Raw genomic sequence first — 27,852 nt, 5'->3', positions numbered from 1 at the left:
CTGACCACTGCACACCGGGAACAACCCACAAGACCTGCCATTTTGGAGATGCTCTGACCCAGTCGTCTAGCCATCGCAATTTGGCCCCAGTCAGAGTCGCTCAGTTCCTTACGCTTGCCCATTTTTCATGCTTCCAACACATCAACTTCAACCACTGACTGTCCACTAATATATCCCACCCCTTGACAGCTGCCATCGTAACGTGAAAATCAATGTTATTCACTTACTTGTCAGTGGTTTTAATGTTTTGGCTGATTGGTGTATACAACACGTCTACACGCACACATACACACACAGCGCATGTTATAAGAATGCTTTAATTTATGACCTGTATGGGTTTTGCTGTTGTGCTTATACGGTAGAGTAGTTATCAGTTTCCTGGCTGCCGTTTGGATAAATGAGTATCCTTCCGAAAAGATACCCACAGAGCTCAGTCTCTCTCCTCTCAAGTTTTAATGGCCCCTACACAGTAAAAAGCTTGATCGTTTGGATTTGAAATGGAAACGTTGCCAGATCGACTTGATTCAGGGATTTGGTTATTGCCGTCGTTAATCCGTGAAATCTGTCTTGCACAAAGGCAACAGGAAGCTGCGGTGGGAAGGCTGCGAGTTCTGCCATGAAGGATGGTTTGTTCTTTCCAGTGTATTTGATCTCTTGGTCCCTAACAAGCTCTCTCTCTCTCTCTCTCTCTCTCTCTCTCTCTCTCTCTCTCTCTCTCTCTCGCCCCTTCTCATGCACATGTCGAATGTCTGCACCCACTCCGACTGTTTCCTGTCTCCTTATCGCTCTCCTCCTCTCTCTCCTCTCGTCCTCATCCTCTCTCTCTCCTCCTCATCCTCTCCTCATCCACCTTCTTGTCCTCCTCCTCTCTCGCTCTCTCTTCTCCTCCTTCTCGTCCTCCTCCTCTCTCTCTTTTCTCTCTACTCCTCCTCCTCTCCTTATCATCCTCCTCTCTCTCTCGCTCTCTCTCTCCTCCCCCTTCTCCTTGTCATCCTCTCTCCTCCTCCTCCTTGTCCTCTTCCTCATTCTCTTCTCCTCCTGATCCTCCTACTCCTTTCTCTGTCTCTCTCTGTCTCTTTCTTCTCCTCCTCCTTGTCCTCGCTCTCTCTTTCTCTCTCCTCCTCCTCTTTCTCCTCCTCCTTGTCATCCTCTTTCTGTTTTCCTCTTTCTCTCTCTCCTAATCATCCTCTTTCTCTTTTCCTCTTTCGCTCTCTCTCTCCTAATCATCCTCTCCCTCTCTCTCTCTCTCTTTCTCTCTCTCTCCCTCTCTCTCTCTCTCTCTCTCTCTCTCTCTCTCTCTCTCTCTCTCTCTCTCTCTCTCTCTCTCTCTCTCTCTCTCTCTCTCTCTCTCTCTCTCTCTCTCTCTCTCTCTCTCTCTCTCTCTCTCTCTCTCTCTCACACACACACACACACACACACATACACACTGTTTGTCTTTGCGTCCATCTCTGTATCTCTATTTCTCTGCCCTGGCTTGCAGTATTTCATGGATTCATAGCATCTGGTCCAGTCGTATAGCGATGTGAATCTGTGCTGCAGTCCCCCCGTACAGATGCTGTGTAGAGGCACAGGGGGAGATAACGGAGGATGGAGAGGAGGGAGGAAAGTGTGGACTATCACATTAAGACTTATTTTATCACCAACCCCCACCCAGAACAAGGCCCGAGGTTTGGATTTGAATGGGCTCTCATGTGTCCTAAATCCGTGTGTGTGTGTGTGTGTGTGTGTGCGTGTGCGTGTGTGTGCGCATATGGCTAAGTGTGTGCTCGTCAGCGTGTCTGCCCGCATGTTTGTCAAAGTGAGCATTCCTCCTTTATAGTCGGCGAAGCCTCATCCATCCCGTCTGCACCGTACACACGCCGACATTAAAACCAACACAAATCGACACCATCTTAAAAGGGAGACGATGCCCGGCGATACCAGAAATAAGCATGAACCCCCCCCCCCACATCTAAGGGGGTGACATTGCACACTGTTGTTGGCACAGCAGTGGAGCTGTCAATGCTACAACACAACATGCTGTTTGGATCCATGGGTGAAGCCTCTTGACATCAAAGGTGCCGCACAAAGGAGTCGTGTTTCCTTTTACCGTTGTCTGCCCCTGTCAAAATGCTGTGTTTGTTCCCAGCCCCCCAGCCCCCACCCCCACCCCCCACACACGGGCCCTTCTGCTCTGTGGCTCTACAGAGACCCCTAGTGGAAAAGAAAAGTAACACACTGTGCAGAGAGAGTGAGTGTGTGTGTGTTGGGGGGAGGGTGGCTAGGAGACAGTGCAAACATGGACAGGTTCTGACCCCCCCCCCCCCCCCAAAACGCACACATTTACACGCACGCACACCTTATTTTGTGACTACGGACAACATTTTTGTTGAGCTTCAGGAAAATGCAAAAACTCTCAGCCAACTCCGGGACCTTTTTTCGTCTCCAGAACAGATTTTCCTGCTTCGGCTATCTTCTGACCGTGCTGCGCTGCGCTAGAGGGCCAAATTAGAGCAGGGCCCTGGTAAAATAAAATCCCCATTATCTTTGAACTAGCGACTACCCAATTATACGCCACAGTTATCTCCCATCACACAGACTTCTGAGCGCCTGCCACGGGGCCGATGAACACGGGGGCGCTAATGAAGAGATGCTGAATCACCTCTTTGCCTTCCTTAGCATACAACCGTCAGTCAGTACACCCCGTCCACCCCCACCCAACACCCCACACCCCGCCCTCCCTTGATCGGCGGTGGCTTTTTCTGGCTCCAACCCCGAGCACAACCTCTTGGGCTTGTTATAGGCTACAGTGTGGGTGCGATAAGTGTGGAAGAAGAATGAGAGGTCTCTAATCCAAGGTCTCCTGATAGAAAGACAGGGGAGAGAGAGGGATGGAGAGAGAGAGAAAGACAGAGACAGCAAATACGACAAAACCCGGGGAGAGAGCGAGAGCTTTAAATGGGTTTATCGCTCAAGACACAAGGGATATGTGGTCAAAATAAGGAGCCGTGTGTGGGTGGGGGGGTGGGGGGTGGAGAAGAAAGTGAGTGGATCTGAAAAATGAGAAAAAGGAGAGGGACAGTGGATCTGACTTCTGAGCACTGTTTCCATTCATTGATGCTGTTAGTCTTCCTCTCAGCCCAGTAAGCCCGTCTGTTCATCACAGGAGGCTAAACGATAACTCAGATTAAACCAGGTTCTCTCTCTTTCGCTCTCTCTCTCTCTCTCTCTCTCTCTCTCTCTCTCTCTCTCTCTCTCTCTCTGGTGTGAATGTAAGTGAAATGCAAGAACACTGACTTCCTCCACTTCAGATTGGTTCATATAAGGTTTTATAGGCAACCAGTTCTGGCCTGTTGATTTGTGTGGCCGCGAGCAGACTCGAAACAGTGCATACTTTAACGGTCATGGAAAACCTGGAAAAGTCATGGAATTTCAAAACCTCGTTTTCCAGGCCTGGAAAAGTCTTGAAATGAAGTAAAATCGTATACCATTTTGGAAAAGTCATGAAATTTAACTCTTTTGCCTGTAATGAAATTAATCACGCAATTTAACGGTAACCCTCCATGGATAATCTTCCACGTGATGTCTTAAATCAGAATTTCTGTAGCTGTTGGCATGACGTAACATGCGTCGATACGCGACTACGTCATGCACCTTCAACCCCCACCCTCCAATACTAACTCTCCCGCCACCCGCCTCTCCCTCCATATTGCTACCTGGCAAAAATGGATACCTAGGAAGTTTGAATCTGTGACGATCCTAGGCAAGTGTACGTTTAATATTTCATGGCTCTCTAACAACCGATATAAACTTAGGTTAGAAGCTGAAAAAGATGCAGGACGTGCTACATGTAAGCTTTGCAGAGAGCGTCGATATTAGCAACATGGAGGAGGCAGCACTCACAAGTCATGCTAAGGGAATGAAGCACATGCAGTATAAAACGTGCAATCCAGACATTGTTCAACTCGACGAAAGGCACGGCAAAGCCAGCAGGTGGACCAGGGTCTGCTTCCGGCCGGAGTACGGTGGGTGCCACGGCTACGGAAGCAAAGCACTTTAGATTTAACACCAGCGCCAGTTGCTAACACAACTTTAACCGCTGATATACGTTAAGATGGCGGATGTCAGCGACGTTGGGGCCCTGATTTCAAAGATGTCCCCAGACAGCGAGCTCGCCAGACGGTTTACACGTGGGCACACTAAAGCCACCTGCCTCAGCACACTCGGCCCTGCACCTTGCTTCAGACCTATTCTCCTTACAGAGATGTCGAGACGATCTGGACACGTGGTGTTATTTAATGGGTCAATGACCCCGTTTACACTTGGTTTTAAAATGCGTTTTTTTTTTTTGCAATTTGATCACAAGTGGACGGCACTAAATACAAATGTAAACAACCACCAAAACGTTTTGTGAAGCGGTTACTCAAACCACTTGCCGAGGTGGTCTGGGACGCATTCGACCACATATCTTTTGTAGTATAAACGCTATTGCATCCTGATGCGTCCCCGACAAGGACATAACAGGAAATCTTCTTCTTCCTCCTCCTCTTCTTCTGCGGAGTAACGAAATCTGATCACAAGTGGTCCGCAGGGCACATTTGGAGATGCTTGATAGACACAGGTGTAAACGGCGATGTGTGTCGCTGTCCACTTGTGATCCGATCACCCCCAAAATACATTTTAAAACCAAGTGTAAACAGGGCCACTGAACCACGAGTTGCAACGAAAACCGATGGACTTGCACGTTCGACTTTGCAATGGTGGAGAGGTGCGTAACGCGGTGTGTTGGCTCTGTTTTTTGGTCATGCCGCTGCACGCGACGTCTTGACAACATCACTTCCGTTCTGCGGTCTGCAGATGAATTTGCAGAGAATGCAGAGGCAACAGGAAATGTGACATTTATCATTAAGTCAAACAGCCTGTGGCACACAGCAGAAAAGAAGAGGGCAAGCCTGTCAGAGTTAGACAAGGACGTTGAAGAGACATTTAAAGAAAAATGAAGGGGCAGACCTGTGTTGAGTTCAGACTTGAAACACAAACCATGATGGTTGCATGTTGGATGTGTGCTTGAACATAAGCACCATGCCGTCATGTAAAAAGGGTGTGTCTGCAGTTTCAGAATACATTGCGGGGCTCAACATTTTCCCTTTTGTAAATGTTTGCATGAAGCGTGCACAGCCTTGTGCAAAACAGTTCCTAACAAGTACACAAAGGGAAGCCATGCTGGTACGGTAAATAATTGAAATGCACTATAGCATGTTTGAGCAGTTGTATCCCGTTGTGATGCAAGAGGTATATTTTGTTAAAGCACTTTTTTTTGCGTTGATAATACAATTTTAATTGTGCACCAGCAAGTCGATTCAGTTTTCCCTGACGCCTGAAAGCCGGTGCCAGACGTTTTGTTATCCTAAGTGCCCGTAAAGCTATTTCTGTAATAAAGGGCAACATAATGACAGTGGAGTATTTGAAGTGAATATGAAAATAAGTGGCAATTAGAGAATGAACAGGGTTACTGTTTTAATTTTCATGCAGTAATTAACTCAAGTACACTTCCATTCATGTACTTAAAGGTTGCGAATGGTCACGGAAATTATATTATGGGTCCTTGAAAAGTCATGGAAAAAGTTTACAAATGTTGTCTGTGAAACTGTGTGGGAACCCGGTTTAAAAGAAAGCACTGAACAAGCTACACAGTAGTATAGTGTGTGCAGATATATCCCTGAATAATGTTAATTTAATCTCATAAGTGATGCACACACAGAGAAATACAAAGAACTGCTTGACTGCTTATCCTGCTGTTGGGGTCGCAGGAGCCTATCCCAGCAGTCATTGGGCGGCAGGCGGGGAGGCACCCTGGACAGGTCGCCAGGCCATCACACATGGCCACACACATACATACATACCTGGGGCAGTTTAGTATGGCCAGTTCACCTGGCCTACATGTCTTTGGACTGTAGGAGGAAATCGGAGGCACCCGGAGGAAGCCCACGCAGACACGGGGAGAACATGCAAACACCACACAGAGGATGACCCGGGATGACCCCCAAGGTTGGACTACCCCGGGGCTCGAACCCAGGACCTTCTTGCTATGAGGCGACCGCACTAACCACTGCGCCACCGTGCCGCCTGCTTGACTATGAGTATAAAACAGATATTCTAACAAGTAGTAGTTACCAATTGACAACCATTAAGATTGAATGTAATAAGCAATCAGCAAAATCATGTCAAGGTCGGGGAGGGGGGGCGTTAGAAATAAGGACGATTTAAAATTGAGTGTAAAGAGAAAAACCGTTGAGGTGCTGGGCGGTGCGATGGTTAGAAAAGAAAATAATTACAACCCCGGTTGTAAAATCACAAATGGAAACTCAAAACACTGTCGTGCTCCTTTGTAATACTCAACTGCATTTGAATAAAGGGAATTCTGCAGATGGAGAAGTGAATGGGTGAGCGACCACGCTGCCGCACCTTGGCACTGACCTCCACAGGCAGTGTGTGATCTCTGTGCGTTTCCCCTTAAGATAGAGGCCGGCGCTTGTATGCTACAGATCGCACGTGTACGGGTCGTGGCGAGGGGGTGATGGTAATGCATCGCTTAATCACAGTCTTGTTAGTGGGAGCGGTATGCAGGAGCGTACGCCGCCCCGCCCCCCCCCCCCCTACCCTGCGGTCCTTAACCCCGGTGCCGTCCGTCCTTTCATTTTCTTTACCCTCTTATTCATTCTCGCCATGACAGCAGCCTGCAGGCTATCCCAGCATGCTTTGGGGCAAAGGTCAGGGAAAGACCCCTGGACAAGTTGCCGGTTTGTTCTGGGGCAACACCCACACATATAATTACTCATTCCCCTTCATATCTGACCCTCTACCACATGTATGATAATATCTCACCCTTTACCACACATTACTGCATCTTGTATGTTTTTCCACACGTCATGTGACGTCCTCCTTCACTTTCAACACGCTGCATCTTCTTCTGCAGCAGAACATGTGAATAGAGAATGTGAATATAAGAATATGTGTATTACAGAAAATAGTTCAAAACTATAATCAAAGCTGTAGGATTTGCACGTTCTTATGAAAACGTCCGTTAAGAAAAATTGTTAACGCTAGGCTGATGAGTGAAAAGTATCAGCGATAAGCCTGGGAGAGGGTGTTTCTCCCTGCTTTTGAGAGGAGCTGCTAATGATCCTGGTAGACATCCAGCAATGGAGCTAAGCTAGGCTAAACACAACATAACATCCCGTCCTTAGAACGTAGGCAGACTTCCCCATTTTGCTGCCCGGTACATTACTATTTTCATCACGGCCAGAGCGTCCACGGGGTGAGGCGTTCATGAGGCCACCCTTACCCGAAGGATAGTGGGTGTAGATCGGTGTAGTGTACGAGGGACTCGTCGTTCTCCAGCGACCCCTCTGGCCCATCCGGGCGCCTGCAGCCAAGCAACCGAAAGCGTCCTCCCTACGCCTCCTTCGCGGCCTGAAGGTAATGCAATCCATGTGAAGAGGCTTCAGTGTGTAAAATAGCGAGAGCAGCCGACACGAGTTTGAAGGGAGCTGGTGTTACGACTATCTCCTTCCTGTGGAAACGTGAGCCAGAGGAGTTACTCGACAAGAGTTCCGGCCATATGCCATTGGGTTAATCGGGTGGGATAAGGGGGAAAACTAGAAATAAATTTATTTAAAAAAACATTACTATTTTCACTTTAACTTTTAAATGAACAGTTGTCAGACGTTAATTTAATTGCAGGTAGCCCAAGTGGGCAAACTTCATTTTTACCGCCTGTTCTGCTGGTAATTACACACCATTGATGCTGTGATTGGTGGTTTTTAATGCTAAGTAGCTGCATACTCGACCACAGCATAAGTACTTTAAATGTTCACATTGTAATCACAGACATAATTACATGTAACAAAGAGTAAATTTAACAGTAGTAACAGTGAATATATATAAAAAACTGCACAGACCCTCCACTTCAGTGCAGTTTTACCAGTTATGCGGTCTCTATTGTGTAGCAGAAATCATATTGAATTGAGTGTTTCCCACTGATTACATGAAATAACTAAAGGTATTATGTTCCCGCTTTCACTCCTAACACTGTCTGCATATATATATTTATGTATTTTTGCATTTCAAATGCAGATGGTGTGTCTCACAGACAGGTTTGGCGGTGGAAAGGCTGCCGTTGAGGACCGAGAGAGCTTTTATGAAGTTTCATTTGACTTGCGAAGTTGCTGTTGAAGGGGGTTCGAGGGGAGTGTGAGCAAAGTGTCGGATGGAGCGAGGGGATTTCTCAGGGCCCGGGCCATTTTAAGATGGCGCCCCTGGAGAAGCGCAAAGACGGGAAGAGAGCCCGGAGCCAATGCGAATGACGGCTGCCGTGGACATTTTTTGAAGGATGAAAATGAAAAATACCTCAAAGCGTGCTGCTCCGTGGGGAAGAAAGGGAAGAGGGTTCAATGAAGGGATGCGCATTGTAGCCCAGGTGTTCAGGGCCCGTGCGAGATATTGAATCAGACAACAGCGCATTTTAAACGTATCGCACACTCGCATGACCTTCTCTATCCAACTGTTGCAGTAATTGAGGGGAAAAGGACAAAGGCACATATGGAGAATTAGCTTTTCTGTTGTGTGCACGACTGTTTTGAGGGGAGTCCTGCGATGGTTTGCTTTACATGAACCACACTGGACTTCGTGATGAGTATTTTTTTAATGTTAGGATTCCCCCCCCCCTTTTTCTCCCCAATTGTATCTGGCCAGAGAGGCACGGTGGTGCAGTGGTTAGCGCAGTCGCCTCACAGCAAGAAGGTCCTGGGTTTGAGCCCTGGAGTAGTCCAACCTTGGAGGTTGTCCCGGGTCGTCGTCTGTGTGGAGTTTGCATGTTCTCCCCGTGTCTGCGTGGGTTTCCTCCCACAGTCCAAAGACATGTAGGTCAGGTGAATCGGCCATACTAAATTGTCCCAAGGTATGAATGTGTGTGTGTGTATGTGTGTGTGTGTGTGTATGTGTATGTGTCGGCCTTGTGACCTGGCGGCCTGTCCAGGGTGTCTCCCGCCTGCAGCCCAATGACTGCTGGGATAGGCTCCAGCATCCTCCACGACCCTGAGAACAGAATAAGCGGTTTGGATAATGGATGGATGGATGTATATCCGTCCAATTACCCCACTCTTCCAAGCATCCCAGTCGCTGCGCCACCTCCTCTGCCGAGCCGGGGAGGGCTGGAGACTACCACATGCCTCCTCCGATACATGTGGAGTCACCAGCCGCTTCTTTTCACCTGACAGTGAGGGGTTTCGCCAGGGGGACGTAGCACATGGGAGGATCACGCTATTCCCCCCCCCCAGTTCCCCCTCCCCCCTAAACGGGTGCCCTGACCAACCAGAGGAGGCGCTAGTGCAGCGACCCGGACACATACCCACATCCGGCTTCCCACCAACAGACACGGCCAATTGTGTCTGTAGGGACGCCCGACCAAGCCGGAAGTAAAACGGGGATTCGAACCGGCGATCCCCGTGTTGGTAGGCAACGGAATAAACCGCCGCGCCACCCCGGATGCCCCTTCATGAAGATTTTTTAATGTAGCACTGTATGAAATCATTGGCTAATTACAGACTAACTTGTAATTCGCTGTGGATAACAGTGTCTGCCAGTTAATATGGATTGGAGGTAATTGTACTTGGACCAATCAAACACATGTTAAAACCCACATATTACTATTCGAACAAATGCAGCTGAGGTCGGGCTGCAAGAATTTAAAAAGATTTGTGTCGCATCATTTTGTTTTGTGGTATTTTGCTCCATCTGGTTTTTATTCTTCCGGAGTTGTGTTTTATTGGGCCGGTAACGGCATGGGTAAGAGCTCAAGAGGGGCAGCGCCTCACACTGCTGGAGAAGCCCAAGCTCTGTGTAACTGAAGTGGTTTGCAAGCAACAATGTTGTTGTTGTTGTTGTTGTTGTTGTGTCTGTATGTTCGTAATGATCTAGCACTGTCTGGACAGTGGGCCGAGGTGGACAGCACACAATGTCCTTGAGGTTGTCGGAGTCATTCAATCGTGGGAACTGGTGTTGACAGCCATACTAAAATAAATAACCTGAGAGGAAGAGCAATGGTCCAAACAGAAACCCTGCGGTGTCACGGATTGCTTTTTCATTCGTTCTGAAGGGCCGTGGCTAACAGAGGCATAAATGTACAGGCTTTCAGGTGTTTTAAATAAACTTGTGCTTTATGCTTGTCGGCTTCCTGCCCGGGTTTCTTCTGTCGGGAATCACAGCCAAACAGATAAACTGCATTTTGTGTGGTTAAGAACAAGATATCTTGCGTGTTGCTCCTCAAAACAACCTTAAAATGGGTCGCTGTACGGGTGTTGCAGTTAAAACTGTACCGACGTGGGTACAACTTTTAAATCGGGCGACAAAAATTAACCCTTAAGGGGCATCTGGGTGGCGTGGTGGTCTTATTCCGTTGCCTACCACATGTATCAGGGGAGGCATGTGGTAGGCTGCAGCCCTCCCCGGATCGGCAGAGGGGGTGGTGCAGCGACTGGGACGGCTCGGAAGAGTGGGGTACTAATTGGCCAAGTAAGTACAATTGGGGAGAAAAGGCCCCCCCAAAAAAATGTTAACTTTTAGCGCTTAGACTGGGTAATATATTGGAGATGTTGTTCCTTACTGTACTTCCTGTATTGAAGCAATACACGTTGCCACTTTCTGATCACCCCACATGCACGTCTGTTATCTGGACAACATACGTGTCAGACCCAGTCATGGTCAGACCTCTTCTCAGTCCAGAATAATCCCACATCGACTTTACCATCCTTACCAAAGCTTTGTTTTCTCCTCACGGACTCAATTCCTAGGACCCGTTGCTTCCCATTACCTCACATCCTGTTTCCTCGTCTCCCACAGGGACTCCTGTCAACCTGACGTGCCGAGCGTTCTTCGGCTACAGCGGAGACGTCAGTCCGCTCATCTACTGGATGAAGGGGGAGAAGTTCATCGAAGACCTGGACGAGGAGCGGGTTCAGGAGAGCGACATCAAGTAAGAGCTTTGTCACCGGCCCGATATTTTCATTTTCAAAATTAAATCCTCATTTGTCACATTCGGTAAACCACCCCATTTATTTCATCAAAACAAAATCTAATTTTCAGTGTTAATTAAATCTAAACATGATTTCCCGCTTTCAGTTTGTTGAACTGATATTAAGAATCCATTCATATTTTATGACCCAGATGAAACCTGTGTTAACTCATTCGTGCTGATTTATTCCAAAATGGGGGGGGGGGGGGATCAACGGGCCAAATTGGTTTACAGTCATTTAACCCGGTTACCACGAACATCCAAACCACACATCGACACATGCGGCTGCAATGTATGGAACGATGCCATCACCCATGCCATTTCTTTAACGATACCCATGAATTTTTAATGAAGCTGTTCAATAATGCAGGGGCGGTTCTGCATCCTTTATAGTCTTGTGGCGTGGATCCATGCACAGTGTAGGCATTATTCAGTACGCTGTGCTTTGTTGATCACTTTGAAGGTCTCTAAGACGGAACAAGTAAGGACGAGTCAAGTAGTGAAGTTGATCGAAACTGCCGCCTGCCTTGTGTGGCGGCAGTTTGGGATAGCCATGTATTGGCACGTGTGAACGCCGTATGCTGTTTTCAATAACCGAGCTTATCCGGGTTATACTACCGATAAACATGCCGAGGAGCCAGCATACTTAAAATGATGAACCGCGGCAAATTTGAAGCTAATTACCACATGCTAGTGTAGTAACAAGCAAGCGAAACAATACATTGTCAATGGCACTGCCTGTAGCATGCAGCCCGGACGCACACTGGCCTCGAGTGCCCAAGGGTCTGCCATTATGCCATTCAGACAAATTTACACCAGCCTATCCGCGCCACTTAAGCCTAAATTGCATATGGACTCCGACACAGCTGCGGGCCTGGATCAAGGCTGCATCTTTTGTGCTCCTGTAAAAAAAAAATTGCACCATCAAAATGCACATTTGGCATGGTTTTTCAAGTGCAAATTAGGTTTACAAAGCACACTAGTGTACATTTACCCACATGTATGTGTTTGTGTGCATGTTTGCATATATTTGGTTTTGTACAAGCCGCGTTCAGTTTCCGTCATCTCTGTCTCATCCAACTGGATGACCTTCTGGTGGGTCCACGAGATCTGGCTCCGGTTTAGTTGGAAGCAGAGGTCTGACCAGAACATCTGTTTGTTCCAAAAGGCAGGTGAAATGCTGCCGGCCAAGCAGGCATCGCATGAAACCGCTTGGCCATGTAGCAATACCATTACAGCATCATGACACGCCGCTCGCATGTGGAAGTAGCCCAACTGTGTCACCCGATTGGTCGGCGGGAAGCCGTTGTTTCTGAAATTGGCGGGCAAGGCTGTCTCTGCTTTGGCTCAGCCAGACTTTTGGTCGTTTCCCTGGGAGGACATCCAGATCTAGTCAACCTATTGGCTGGCCGGAGTCCTGTTAGTTGGTACAGCAGGAGACGAGCCGAGTCCAACTAATTGATTTGTGAAACTGGCGAGGAGAGCTGAGAGCTGGCTGTGTGCTGCCATTGGCCGGCTTGTTCAGAGGAGGAAACGAGATCTGCCCTCTGATTAGCTGGTGTGCTAACAGGAGAAATGATCTCCGCCGTTCAGTCGGTCGGTTGTCTGGTGTATAAGTTGTTGTTGTCACAGTTGGACGCCGGGGGCTGGTGGAGAGTCTCCATTTCTCTTCTTGATGGATTGGCCTTGAGAGAAGGATGAAGTTTAGAAGAAAAAAAAACATTCTCAGTTTAGAAAAGTCCTGCAGAGCCAACTTACTTATTCTTAGAAAAATCCTGCTTAAAACAATAATCACGGGGTGTCTGGGTGGCATGGTGGTCTACAATTTGCTGTGTCTGCTGGTGGGAAGCCGGTATGTGTCCGGTACATGTCCTGGTCACTGCACTAGCGCCTCCTCTGGTTGGTCAGGGCGCCTGTTCGGGGGGAGGGGGAACTGGGGGGAATAGTGTGATCCTCCCATGTGCTACGTCCCCCTGGCAAAACGCCTCACTGTCAGGAGGGGTGGAGCAGCGACCGGGATGGCTCGGAGGAGTGGGGTAATTGGTAAAAAGTACAACTGGGGAGAAAAAGGGGGAGAAAAATCCCCCCCCCCAAAAAAAAGCAATAATCACATTTGGATTTTTCGCACTTTTTCTCCCCAGTTGTACTCGGCCAATTACCCCACTCTTCCGAGCCGTCCCGGTCGCTACTCCACCCCCTCTGCCGATCCGGGGAGGGCTGCAGACTACCACATGCCTCCTCCCATACATGTGGAGTCACCAGTCGCTTCTGTTCACCTAACAGTGAGGCGTTTTGCCAGGGGGACGTAGCACATGGGAGGATCATGCTATTCCCCCCCCAGTTCCCCCTCCCCCCTGAACAGGCTCCCCGACCGACCAGAGAAGGCGCTAGTGCAGCGACCAGGAAATAAAACCCACATCTGCCCACAGACACGGCCAATTGTGTCTGTAGGGATGCCCAACCAAGCTGGGGGCAACACGGGGAATCGAACCGGCGATCCCTGGGTTGCTAGGCAACGGAATAGACCGCCATGCTGCCCGGATGCCTACAATTTGCTGTTTTACTTTGCCCGTCAGTCGCCAAATAATCTGCTTCTCTTTATTTGTATGAATTAAACATTTACACCCAGATAGGGTAAATAATGGTGAATCAATATTTAGCGATGACATTTGAAAGGGTGAAGGTGGGTTGAGGGACGGGAGGACAGAAAACCATGGTGTCCGCCGTCACCTGGATGGGTTTAGAGATGTGCAGACACCGAACAGTGTGAACTTCTGTTGTGTAGCCGTAATAATTTTGAGTCCTTTGCTCCACGAGGGCCTTCTTCTTCTGGGTATTTGACACTGACCGGAAAAAAAAGTAAGGGAATTTTTCAAAAGCACCGACACGGTGCCGAAGACTTTTGTTAGTAGGTTATCACACCAAGCGCCGTTTGTGGTCCTCCTACGCCTCTGAAAAACGGCTCTTCATCGCTGAATTGCTTTTGGTCCCGCTCCTCAGCGACACACACTTCAAAAAATGTACAGCCACTGCTGCTGTTTTTTTTTTTTGATAGAGAGCAAGATCTAGAAAAAATGTCACGTAGAAAAGCAAGCGGTATTCATTTCCTGTAATTCGTTCATTCATCACTGACTTGGAAACACATGATAATTATATTATTTTATAATTACACAATAATGACACAATAATTATATTATTTTATCATTTCACAACGTTTCAGCATCTTCCAACAATTCAGTGCCAGACTCGCAGATCCCATTTCTACTTCCGATTCTCATCGCCGTGGGCGGCATCGCTTCGTACTCGATGAAGCATCCCTGAATAATTTGTGCACTGACCATGCTGAACACACATGCATGTGCACACATACACACACACACACGCCGTCACACTGGGTGAAGAACCACATGTATACCTACGACCAGGAAGTCTTTTGTTGCCTACAGATGCCGCCTAATGAAAAGGTTAACTGTGACGAGTGTGACAAGGCCGGGGGGGGGGTAGGGGGGTAGCATCCCGGTTGGTGACCTGGCATTTGGAGATGTCTCTGTTAGCCTGCCTAGCATGCTCGCTGCACCGCTCAGTGCAGCCCTGGACGGTGAAGGACACCGTGCCAATTAGCACCCAGAGGATTTAGACGCTCGAGGAGGAGGAGGATGGGAATCGGAGGCCGTGTGTGTGTGTGTATGGGGGGGGGGTGTTTAAAATAAAGATGAGAGGAAGAGAACAGTGGATGGAGGGAGCACTGCATAATGGGTCATGTGTGTTTCTGAACCCAGCGTTCAGATGGTCATCAAATGAGGAAGGAGAAGCAACAGATCAAAGATGGGTGACCCTGAGTGTTTTATTTGTCTATCTATTTATTTATTTACTTTTTATCCCCGGTTCCAGCAGAACCACTTCAGGCCCACTCCCTCGCATCGTTCCACGAGCTCTCAGCTTTGAAATGGAAATGAATGGCCTGGGCATATTCCCCGAAGGCTGGCCCGCGGTACAGGAGGCGGGGCTTGTGACCCGGCGTCTCACCAATGAGATTTTACACACGCGGAGCGTGGAACCAGTGGCTGCAGGGGTACAGATCCCGTAGTTTTCATGAGCGGGTGCAACATTGGAAAAACGAGCACCGTTACCGCCGAGACTGAAAAGCGAACTAAAACCTAAACCCCCTGAAATATGGTTCAGGAAACCCCGTTTGAAAACTGAAGCCATGTTCTTAAAAATCCACTGAGGGTCCTCACTTGTCAATTTCCTCATGATGGAACCTTTTCCACACAGTTAATCCAGGTGCTCGGGTTTTGCTGCTCACGTTACTAGTGGTGCGCCCAGTATATTTTCACCCCGGTCAGGAAGTCAGGATTATAACAGCTTTTTTTTTTTTTTTGAGCAACACAATTCCAAGCAGGCGGCACGGTGGTGCAGTGGTTAGCGCGGTCGCCTCACAGCAGAAGGTCGTGGGTTTGAACCCCAGGGTAGTCCAACCTTGGGGGTCGTCCCGGGTTGTCCTCTGTGTGGAGTTTGCATGTTCTCCCCGTGTCTGCGTGGGTTTCCTCCGGGTGCGCCGGTTTTCTCCCACAGCCCCAAGACATGTAGGTCAGGTGAATTGGCCGTACTAAATTGTCCCTAGGTGTGCGTGTGTGTGTGTGTATGTATGTATGTGTCGGCCCTGTGATGGACTGGCGTCCTGTCCAGGGTGTCTCCCTGCCTGCCGCCCAGTGACTGCTGGGATAGGCTCCAGCATCCCACGACGCCAATTGGGGTAAAGGGCTTGGATAATGGATGGATGGACAATTCCAAGCATGTCTGCTGCCTTGTTGTACTTTCTTTTGTTCTTTTGCATTTGGCTGTTTGTCGTTACTTGCAGAATTTTGCCAGGTACCAGACGCCCTTCACTTTAATAATAATAATAATCATTACATTTATATAGCACTTTTCAGCAGCGTTTCCCAACCCAGTCCTCAAGGAACACCTATCCTGCAGATTTTCATTGTAACCCTGCATAGGTACCCCTGTATGTACTTACTCAACCAATCATCTCACAGCATTTAATTATGCAAGGTATGCAACAGCTGACATAATTCATTGCTGATTGGTTGAATCACTACAAATAGATACCTATTCAGTGAACGGGGTAACTGACGTCAACCACTGCCAGTGTGTAGCACCCACCTGGGAGATGCGCACATCAAGCACCCTTACCTTACCTTACCTTGCCTTACCTTACCTTGCCTTGCCTTATCTCACCTTACCTTAGCTTACCTTACCTTAGTTTAGCTTACCTTACCTTACCTTAGTTTAGCTTAGTTTACCATACCATACCTTGGCTTAGCTTAGTTTAGCACACATCAAGAATTCTCCCCATGCTCATTTCACCAGCCCTACTTTTACACAAATGAAATGTGTTGCACAGTTATTGTTATTGGGTTTATGGTATCCAGGGGAACAGTAGCTCTCCTTTTTCATCTGTTACCATGTTTGCTGGGCTCGTGTCTAATTTGGCCCGACTTTCGGAGAACCAGAGCGCCGCCCGCTACACTGGCACCAGTGCTCGCTAAGTAATCTGTGGCTGCATAATTTTCTGCTTTAGCCCCCTTGATCAGATCTGTTCTCATCCCATATCCTCCATCCTCCAACTGCGTACGGTGGAGCCGGGTGATGTGCAAGGCGACGGTGATGATTGAACGTTTCCTTTACAGTCAGCACTTAGCAGACGTGCTGCTAAGTGCTGTACAGTGTAGCGGACGATGACTAATGAGACCAGTGTCTTTGTCCAAGGGGCTAATCAAGTCTTGTGGACAAGCACATGCGACAGTATTTGCCTCAGATGGATTGTGATGCCTCGGATGAGTCTTCAGCGAGTTTGTCCAATTTCGCATCCCACCTGCATGTTTTTGTGCGTCTCCGTGTACACCCTTGTGCGTGGCTGTGTGTGTGTATGTGTGTGTCTGTGTTCATAGGTGTTGGTCGGTATGCACGGGATCGAGGTCCCCGGTGCACTTTCATCTCTGTCCAGCTACACTGTGCCAGTTTAGCGCCAGCTTAATCTCTCATACACCCCTGCCTGACATGCCCACGCTAACTCACCCTCTCCCTCTCTCTCTGTCTCCCCCCCCCCCCTCTCCCTCTCCCTCCTTCTCTCTCTCTCCTTCTCTCCCTCTCTCTCCATCTCCCTCCCTCTCTGTCTCTCTCTCTCCCTCTCTTTTTCTCTCTCTCCCTCCCTCCCTCTCTGTCTCTCTCTCCCTCTCCCTCCCTCTCCGTCTGTCTCTCTCCCTCTCCCTCTCTCTCTCTCTCTCTCTCTCTCTCCCTCCCTCTCCCCCTCCTTCTCTCTCTCTCCTTCTCTCCCTCTCTCTCCGTCTGTCTCTCTCCGTCTCCCTCCCTCTCTGTCTCTCTCCCTCCCTCTCCTCCTCTTTCTCCCTCCCTCTCCCCCCTCTCTCCTTCTCTCCCTCCCCCCCCTCTGTCACTCTCTCCCTCTCTGTCCCTCTCTCTCACTCCCTCTCTCCCTCCCTCTCTGTCTCTCTCTCCGTTTCACTCCCCCCCCTCTTTCTCTCCTCTCTCTCTCTCTCCCTCCCTCCCTCCCTCTCTCTCTGTCTCTAGATGCGCATCTCTCATATGCAGCACGTGCACAGCGGCACACGTGTGCTGCTTCCTCCACCCTTGTGTGTGTCTCCCACATCCATACACTGTACAAGTACTCACAGGGCTCTCATGTTCATCTACCCTGAAACTTTCATTTTCCATTATGCTCTCGCGGGTGATATATAAACATATTTGTTATTCACACGCACACACACACACACATATTCATTCTTGTACTACTCTGGGAGGACCCCTCATTGGCTATATCCATTTCCTAATCCCTAACCGTAACCATCAGAACTACATGTCTAACGTTGACCCTTACCCTGACCTTAACCTAAGCCTAATCTTAAATTAAGGTTCTAACCTTAACCTAACCTTAACCCTAAACCCAGGTCCTAACCCTAAAATGTACTCACTTTGCAAAAAATGTCCTCACTCTGATGGTTAAAACCTCAAATTGGTCCTCACAAAGATAGAAGTACAAGAAATGACACATACACACAAACACACACACTCACATTAAACACATTTAAATTGTGTATACCACACAGACCACTCAATTATCATGCTCAGGGTTCGATGTCTAGTGGTTATGGTTGTTGGTTGTGAGTCCTTTCATTTGACCATTACATGTCAAGTCCTTGTTCACCGCCACCTCATCCCATCCTTCTCCCACCTCTGGTGTATTGAAGAGGTAAAAACATTGTCTAATTTCTAAGAAATAAAAAAAAAGAGGTACCTTAGCACTGGTTGTAAAATCCCATTCAGGCTGTATAAAAACAAACGATTGCTTTGTTAATCCAGGCCCACTTGTTTTAGGGATGTCTTGATTTATCTGGTCATCTTTATTTTTTCTCCCCTAGAATAGCTTGATTTTACTCGCTTTCCTGGTGGACCAGGTTGGCTAATTGTGTTGCTTTTGATACAGCGAGGGAATACTCATGATGCTAACAAACCATTTTGCACTGTAGAAGAGGCGACTGTCCAGGTCAGTCATCTACAACTCCACTGCTGCGATTTCCCTTGGACTGGCGGCCTGTCCAGGGTGTCTCCCCGCCTGCCGCCCAATGACTGCTGGGATAGGCTCCAGCATCCCCGCGACCCTGAGAGCAGGATAAGCGGTTTGGATAGTGAATGGATGGATGGATAAATAAAGTTCATCTAAACTAATCTTATCTAATGAAATAAAGTTCTGTTTTTTCGCGCTAACCACTGCAGTGGTTAGCGCAGTCACCTCACAGCAAGAAGGTCCTGGGTTCGAACCCTGGGAAGGTCCAACCTTGGGGGTCATCCCAGGTCATCCTCTGTGTGGAGTTTGCATGTTCTCCCCCGTGTCTGCGTGGGTTTCCTCCGGGTGCTCCGGTTTCCTCCCACAGTCCAAAGACAAGCAGGTCAAGTGAATCGGCCGTACTAAATTGTCCCTACGTGTGAATGTGTCGTCCCTGTGATGGCCTGGCGGCCTGTCCAGGGTGTCTCCCCGCCTGCCGCCCAACGACTGCTGGGATAGGCTCCAGCATCCCACAACTCTGATTGGGATAAGCGGCTTGGGTAATGGATGGATGAATTTGTTAACGTTTGCCCTACACAATGTCCGACAGCGGCATGGTGTCCCTTCAACACTGAAATGGTCTTCGTGATATATCAGCTGGATATTAATCCTGAGTGTAGTGCTGGCAAGACACATCATTGCCTTTTGGCGAGAGATGTCAGAGTAATTCGGAATGCCGCAAAAAAAGTGCACAAATTTCAAACACACGTCATTCCCTCCTGTCAAATAAAAATCATCAAATTATTTTCGTCCGCTCTCAAGTTGGGACATAATGCATCTCGCATTGTGACAGGTCGACACTGCGAGATGCATTGTGACAGTCACAGTATTATCGTTGTGCCAACATGTCAGAGCCGATGTACATCAAGACCCATATCGAGTCAGCCAAGCGGCGTTTTTCTACGGGGTAATGCCATCATGAGTCACATAGTGCTCATGTCAGTCCCAAGCTGTGCCCTTGTAGCCCCATGCTTCTGTCCCAACGCCATCTCACATAAAACAACAGCAACGATCCTAAATAGTTAATTAGGAATGCATCATTTATTTAATGCTCCATAGCAATCTCAAACTTCCTGGCACTAGGCTCATTATATATATATTTTCTTTTTCACATCACTAATAATAACTTTATTTAGTTATAAATATATATTTATTTAGTTAGTTAGTTATATGACCCTTTTTCACAAAAAAATGTTACAAAGTGCTTTACAAAGGCAATGTCAAAAATGTGTTTTTCAAAAAATTCAAAATGGCAGAAAATCTAGTCAAGCGGACTTTAGTGGTTCCTCGGGCAAATTTGTAAAGTGAGGATAGATGGATGTGTGTTCCAAGTTTCATGTAAATCAGACTTATGGCGTAGTAGTTATGACTTGTCAAAGTCGACCTTTAATGATAGCACCCCATCAGGCTGATTGGGGTCATAGTTCTTGGGCAGTACTTGCACACAATTTTCGATCAATGAGAAAAACCTCATGTCTCTACCATTTATCGTCTCACGGGAACCCGCACAAACATTTCTGAAGAAAAACAATAAGCCGCCAGTAAAACAATAGGGTTTAAGCACTCTCGAGCTTGAACCCTAACGAGGACAGCACAAACGGTAGCATAAATCTCCAGGACGGTGGGACGTGTCCAAGGGAAAAGAGGACGCAACACAAACAGGCTCCGAAGTCATCAGGCGGTCGAAAGAGATAGAGATGATCCATGGTCATCTCATAGTCTGTAAAGGAAGAGAAATTGTGCCGGGAAGCGAGAAAGAGAGAGACAGATGTAACCCCTTCTTAGGCACTGTGTATAGGGTATTTAGTATTGTATCTCTAGGAGCCTTAATTCTGCAGTGTGGCAGATGGTGTAGTCCACGAGGGCTATTTTACTTGAACTTATACCGACTAAATGAAGCAGTGGCTCCACCTGGGGTAATAAGCACTCCCCCTATTGTGTCGTTATCTTCCAGGAAAACTCAGTATAAACTCTTGGTGCCGATAAAAAAAAAAACACTGCAGCTAGAATATTGCCTACTTAAATAAGCCGACTATGAAAATGAACAGAATATGCATTAACGAAAGACAAAGTCCCACAGTAAGTAATTTTTAAATAAAACTGTATTATCAAAACATGAAAAGTGGAAAGATGGATTATTCCCAAAGACTAAATTGTACTATCTAAATTAAATTGTACGCAATGTGAAAATGGATCACAGTTTGTATTCCAACACTTTAGATAAAAACAATTATGACTTACAGTGAATGAATACAGATGTTTCAGATGGGCCGTTGTTTCAGAACAGTACCAACTCTTATCTTTAAACCGGTGAAAGTAATGGTAAATCACTCTCTCTTAATGCACTCAGTGACGTCCATGTTATACTTCCCCAAATATGTATACTGTCTCATATGTAGAGCCCTTTGTTCTTATCACAAACAATAGTACCCAGGGGATGTGGGGCGTCCGCGTGTCGTGGGGGTCCACCGTTGCCTACCAACACGGGGATCGCTGGTTCGAATCCCCGTGTTACCTCCGGCTTGGTCGGGTGTCCCTACAGACACAATTGGCCGTGTCTGCGAATGGGAAGCCAGATGTGGGTATGTGTCCTGGTCGCTGCACTAGCGCCTCCTCTGGTCTGTCAGGGTGCCTGTTTGGGGGGGAGGGGGAACTGGGGGGAATAGCGTGATCCTCCCACGTGCTACGTCCCCCTGGTGAAACTCCTCACGGTCAGGTGAAAAGAAGCGGCTGGCAACTCCACATGTATCGGAGGAGGCATGTGGTAGTCTGCAGCCCTCCCCGGATCGGCAGAGGGGTTGGAACAGCTACTGGGATGGCTTGGAAGAGTGGGGTAATTGGCCAGATACAATTGGGGAGATAAAGGGGGAGAAAAATCCCCCCCTCCCCAAAAAAAGTAAAGTCGAAACAATTACTTTATCCACAGCAAGATTTATGGATAATCCCACCACAAGGATCTTTCTCTCCCTACTGCTTTCTCGCTCGCTGCATGCCGAAATTTCAGGGCAGCCCCCCAAATGCATCATGGGAAATGTAGTCTCATCATTATGCATATAGCACTTATATTCCCGGGAGATCTATCTGTATGTGTGTGCATGCGTGGTGTCTTGTTGTCTGTGTGTGGGGCTGTACTACACAGGGAGGGGGGGGCAGGTGCACAACATATGGGTACACATGAGCTCAGATACAAACAGAAGGCTGGGATGGTGCGATGCATTCAGGAAGTTTAGGAACATTCTCGTTGGCGGGACAAAACCAAGAGATTACTGCTAAGACCTACAGTCATAAATACAAAGAGACTGACACCCTCCCAAAAGAGGAGAGTAGTGACAAAGCTCATAAGGAAATCAAACTGCCAGAGAAATAAAGTGACTAGTTGAAGGCTAAGGAGAACTGATGGGTTTTCGGTCAGATTCTCTCATGGCGACTTGGAGACTTGCAAAGAAAGGGGGCGTGGTAAAAGAAGGCGCTGCAGCCTGCAGACTTCTTCTTAACTCTGCACCTTGAGAACGGAGGGAAGGAGACGGTACATAAGGCTGGATAAGATCTGATAAATATGAGTAAGTATTTCGTAGGTTAAAAGTAGAACTTTAAAGTCAGATCTCGCATGAACGGGGAGCCAGTGAAGGGAGGCTAGAACTGGCTTGATATGGTCAAACTTTTTAGTCTTAGTTAATATTCTAACAGCAGCATTTTGAACCAGCTGAAGGGTTTTTGTGCGAGTGTGACATGGCAATAATCTAATCTGGGTGAAACAAAAGCATGAATCAGGACCTCAGCATCACCATGGACAGAAAAGACCGGATTTTGGCAATGTTTCGTAGGTGAAGAAAGGAGGTCTTGGTGATTTCTCTAATGTGAAATTCAAAAGAGAGGGATTGATCAAAAATAACACCCGAGAATTTTGGCCGTGGAACTTTGGGAGATCACACCAGTTGTCAAGAGATACCGTTTCTTGGTCATAAAGGCGACTTTGTCTTGCAGGGCTGATAACCAGCACTTCAGTTTTTTTTCAGAATCAAGTAGTAAGAAGTTAGGATAGCATCTAATTTCTCACTGCAGATAATCATGCCTCTAGATTTCTGATATGAGAACGATTGTCTGGCTTCACAGGTACATACAGCTGAGTATCATCCGTGGAAATTTATTCCATAGCTTCATATAAAATGGCCAAGAGGAGAAGTGACGATGTATTACAAATTATATGGGAACACTGTTGTACTGTAATATTATTGTAGAATTGATTATCTATCGCTACATCTTCACCACGTTTCAGTCCTGTTTGCTGCTGCACCAGTGTTAATTTTTTTTTTCAAAAAATGTCAACAGTGGTATATGGAGTGTATGTAGTCATGGTAAAGATACCAGTTAATACTATATAAACTGAGGACCTCCACAATCCAGATGGATAAAATAGAAATCTGTCAATGGAGAAAAATTGGCGGCACAGCAGTTAGCAACGTTATCTCACAGCAAGGAGGTCCTGGGTTTGAACCCCGGGGTTGTCCAACCTTGGGGGTCATCCCAGGTCATCCTCTGTATGGAGTTTGCATGTTCTCCCCGTGTCTGTGTGGGTTTTCTCCGGGTGCTCCAGTTTCCCCCACCTTTAAAAAGACATGCATGTTAGGGTTTATACTCCTATCTGTGCCCCTGACTGAGGCATGGAAAGACGAACTGGAGTTGGTCCCCGGGTGCTGCACGGCGGCTGCCCACTGCTCCTAGCTATACAGCTAGGATGGGTTAAATGCAGAGCGTAATTTACCCCTGGGGATCAATAAAGTATCTCAAAATCGAAAAAAAAAATCCCAGAAACTTCATTTTAAGGCTTCCAGCCAACCATGATTGGGCATCATAACACACCCACTCCCACTTTGCTAAAGCTCGCTGTAGGGGAAGTCTTGCTTGTCACTGTAAGTCAGTTAGTGTCACTGTTCAGTGCCAGGAACTCGATGTCCAGCTCCCGCCATCAGTCAGGCAGACCGTTATCAGTGCCACATAAAGGCGAATACACACTGGCTTTATAGGATCAGTTACCCAAAAGGGGTCCATTCAATGTAGCAATGATGCTTTCACTTGGGAGCGAGTTCACATCATGGGACTCATGCATCATCAACCATGTTAAGCTAGACTACCACAATGAAAAAAGAAAAGATGAAAAATAGTACATAACTATAGTGAGTAAAACAGCATGAATAGATATAGCCCAGGAAGGTTTGGTGGATCTCAAACCGTATATTCTTTCCTGTGTTCTCAACTCCCCTGTGCAGGACAATCCGGGAGCACCTGGGAGAACAGGAGGTGTCCATCTCTCTCACCATCGACTCCCTCGAGGAGGGCGACCTGGGCAACTACTCCTGCTACGTGGAGAACGGCAATGGGCGACGGCAGGCCAACATCCAGCTGACCAAGAGAGGTAAGACTAGTTCACATGGATCGTACACACACACACGGTGAGAGAAAAATGATGGATATGTCCACATACGTGAAGACAGACAGACAGACAGACAGACAGACAGACAGACAGACAGACAGAGAGATGGTGGTAGACAGACAGAAATGATACGTAAGCATCAAGCTAAACTGGACTTGAAGTCTTATTCCTTAACTTTATTAATTGATTTTCAGAACTGACAACAATACTTGGTTACAGTACATCAAGTACATACATGGCCAGTAGAAAAGAGAGCACTTCACATGTAGAAATAAGTAGGGCTGACCCAAATGCTTTGAAGCTTTCTATCATTGCTATGGTAATCGACGGCAAAATCAGTATTCAATTTTTTTTTTTTAAACATTTCGGGAGACAGTGAACAGCATTGGCTATACGGCATGGGAAAAACATGAAAAATGGTTTCCACGTGAACGCATCATGTGGTTATTTAAGATTTCATGTAAAAGTCTACACTGACAAAAAGTGCCGAGTGTAAAGTTGTTTGGATGAGCGGTTGTCAAGCAAATCAAAGGACATATACGCCGATAAGCCACAACATTAAAACCACCTGCCTAATATTGTGTAGGTCCCCCTCATGCCGCCAGAACACCTCTGACCCGTCCAGGCCGTAGACTCCACAAGACCTCTGAAGGTGTCCTCTGGTATCTTGCACCAAGACGTTAGCAGATCCTTTAAGTCCTGTAAGTTGTGAGGTGGGGCCTCCATGGATCGGACTTGTTTTTCCAGCACATCCCACAGATGCTTGAGATCTGGAGAATTTGGAGGCAAGGAGACACCTTGAATTCTGTCTCATGTTCCTCAAACCATCCCTGAACAATTTTTGCTGTGTGGCAGGGCACATTATCCTGCTGAAAGAGACGAGACCACTGCCATCAGGGAATACTGTTGCCATGAAGGGGTGTACGTGGTCTGCAGTAATATTTAGGTAGGTGGTACGTGTCAAAGTAACATCCACATGAATGCCGGGACCCAAGGTTTCCTAGTAGAACATTAGCCGGAGCATCACACTGCCTTCTTCCCATAGTGCGTCCTGGTACCATCTCTTCCCCAGGTAAACGATGCACACACACCCAGCCGTCCACATGATGTAAAAGAAAACATGACTCATCAGACTAGGCCACGTTCTTCTATTGCTCCATGGTTCAGTTCTGATGCTCACATGCCCATTTTAGGCACTTTCAGCACTGGACAGAGGTCATCATGCGCACTGTGACCGGTCTGTGGTTACGCAGACCCACACACACCAAGCTGCGATGCACTGTGTGTTCTGACACCTGTCTAGCATAGCCAACATGAACTTTTTCAACAATTTGAGCTACAGTAGATCTTCTGTGGGATCAGACCAGACAGGCTAGGCTTCGTTCCCCACACGCACCAATGAGCCTTGGGCAACCATTACCCTGTTGCTGGTTCACCGGTTGTCCTTCCTTGGACAGGTACTGACCACTGCATCCCGGGAACACCCCACAAGACTTGATGTTTTGGAGATGCTCTGACCCAGTCGTCTAGCCATCACGATTTGGCCCTTATCAGAGTCGCTCAGATCCTTACACTTGCCCATTTTTCCTGCTTCCAACACATCAACTTCAAGAACTGACTGTTCACTTGCTGCCTAATATATCCCACCCCTTGACAGGTGCCACTGTAACGAGATAATTGATGTTATTCACTCACCTGTCAGTGGTTTTAATGTTGTGGCTGATTGGTGTATACATTCAGACAGAGGCGTTCAGACAGTGGCGACCTGACGAACAGCGCCACTCTTCCTTTGCTGTCCACGTTGTGGTCGGAGGGGGGATTACACCCGAACGGGCACTGCACTAGTCTCAATAAAAAGGAAATACCTTCAAGTCCGATTTTGCCATTTTCTCTCAATAGCATAATAATTGATTACAAAAACAGCGTAATGATAGCTGATAGCATGTGATAAAGACATAATTAAGTAATAATAACAGCAAACATGAGCAACCTCCCCGTAGCGAAGCTTCGAATACCTTCGAATACATGCTGCCAAATATTCAAAGCTCAAAAAAAGGTATTCAGGACAGTCCTAGAAATAAGTACAATAAGCAGCTCTTGGTGGTTATAGGATGATATAATTGAATAATTGTTATATGACCACTGGGCTCAATAAATAAATAGATAGATAAAACCAAGCAAAACTTAACAAATGTCCCAGCAACAGAGGATTTTATGTTTACAAGGCGTCTTTCCAGTGCAAATAATAGAACGGCAATTCTGTTGAGTTAACTTGCAGCATAGAGTCATTGGAAAGCGCGTCACGTACTCGATAAAGGGCTGCCAGATTTTATAATGCGATTGAAGTCTTTTAAGTTCAAATCATTAATTCATCATCTATCATTCATCTCCTTTGCAAAAACAGCCTCTCCTTGGAACAATGAATGAGACGGAGGCGACCTCCGGTGGAAAGGGGGAAAAAAAGCTCCATTTATCTGAGGGATATATTCCAACATGAGCTAGAAAGGGACTCGAAGACCTTAATATTATAGCGCCACACTTCAGCTTCAGAGGCAAAAGACCGCGTTTGATAACCGCTGGCCTTCGCGTCGACAACAGAGTACATCTCCTGCAGCAATTTACTGAGCAGGAAAAAAAGCGGCTGGCGTAACTCAGGGACTCGAGCAGTTGTTCTTGGCCTCAGGGAGAAGAAATAGAGTATTGAGGAGAAGGAAGGGAGAAAAAAACCATCCATGCGTTTGAGCCAGAGGAGCTATTAGTTAGCAGAGGAAGAAAAAGTGATTTTGGAGAGAAGCAGCCTTCGATGTGGGGAGGGGAACCAGACAAGCATGGAAGTATATTACCCCCCCCCCCCCGCTTTGGCATCAACTCCCACCTTATAGCCAACACACACATATACACACTGATGGTTCTCTCCTCCTTTGATGGTGGGGTTATTTCATTTGGAGGCTTTTCTGTCTTTCATCACCAGCGACCGAGCTGCTGTGTGTTGTTGCTCCCTACCCACCATTTCCCAAAACTTCCACGAGCTCTGTGATTTAAGTCCATGAATGACGGCGGCGGCGAGCCGACTCCCGCAGAAGATATTCAGTTTTACTATACTATGTTACAGTTTAAGGTTGTGTTGATTTAAAAAAAAAATGTTTTGTTTTGTTACCTAGTTTTTATGTATTGAGCACGGAATGGGTTTTTGTTTGCTCGGGTTAAATTATTCTGTGCTCGGCAAGTCCCACGGCGCGCCCGGGAATGAAGCGCAAAAATAACGCCACGGATTTCTACTTGGACGTCATGTACTCAATGGGAGGAAATGATGGTGGAGCTTGCAGGATATTATTGTGAGTTTTCTGTCAGATTATAGTGGTTTTGGATAGTTATTCAAAACTTTTTTTTTATTTTGATATACTTTATTAATTATTAATTATATTTATTAGGCCCTGTGATGGCCTGGTAGCCTGTCCAGGGTGTCTCCCCGCCTGCCACCCAATGACTGCTGGGATAGGCTCCAGCATCCCCGTGACCCTGAGAGCAGGATAAGCAGTTTGGATAATGGATGGATGGATAGCTAGCTAGTTTTTTTTTTTTGGGGGGGGGGGTGACTGCAACCTAACAGTTGGCAGCGCTAAACCCATTTACATAGTAGAGGTTTTTTTGGGGGGGTTTTGAGCCAGATGCTTTAAAGAGGAAGTATTTGGCTTTGATGGCGACCCAGTTCCAGTCTCCTGACCCCAGGGCCCATGAAAGCCTCTC

At 47.2% G+C, this 27,852-nt stretch overlaps 1 protein-coding gene across 1 annotated transcript in view; it reads left to right on the top strand.

Moving 5' to 3' along the window:
• il1rapl1b (interleukin 1 receptor accessory protein-like 1b) overlaps positions 1 to 27,852 on the top strand; it is a 351,976-nt gene that overhangs the window by 295,737 nt on the left and 28,387 nt on the right. Inside the window, exons 6-7 of the mRNA XM_056301353.1 lie at positions 10,879 to 11,011; positions 23,942 to 24,087. Of these exons, the coding sequence (XP_056157328.1) occupies positions 10,879 to 11,011; positions 23,942 to 24,087 (279 nt within the window). The remainder of the gene's footprint in view (positions 1 to 10,878; positions 11,012 to 23,941; positions 24,088 to 27,852) is intronic.

This window comes from Lampris incognitus, chromosome 21 (genome assembly GCF_029633865.1).
Source record: "Lampris incognitus isolate fLamInc1 chromosome 21, fLamInc1.hap2, whole genome shotgun sequence".
NCBI classification, from domain to species: Eukaryota; Metazoa; Chordata; class Actinopteri; order Lampriformes; family Lampridae; genus Lampris; species Lampris incognitus.
Note: the sequence above shows the minus strand (reverse complement) of the source record. Positions and strands in the feature narration are given on the sequence as shown.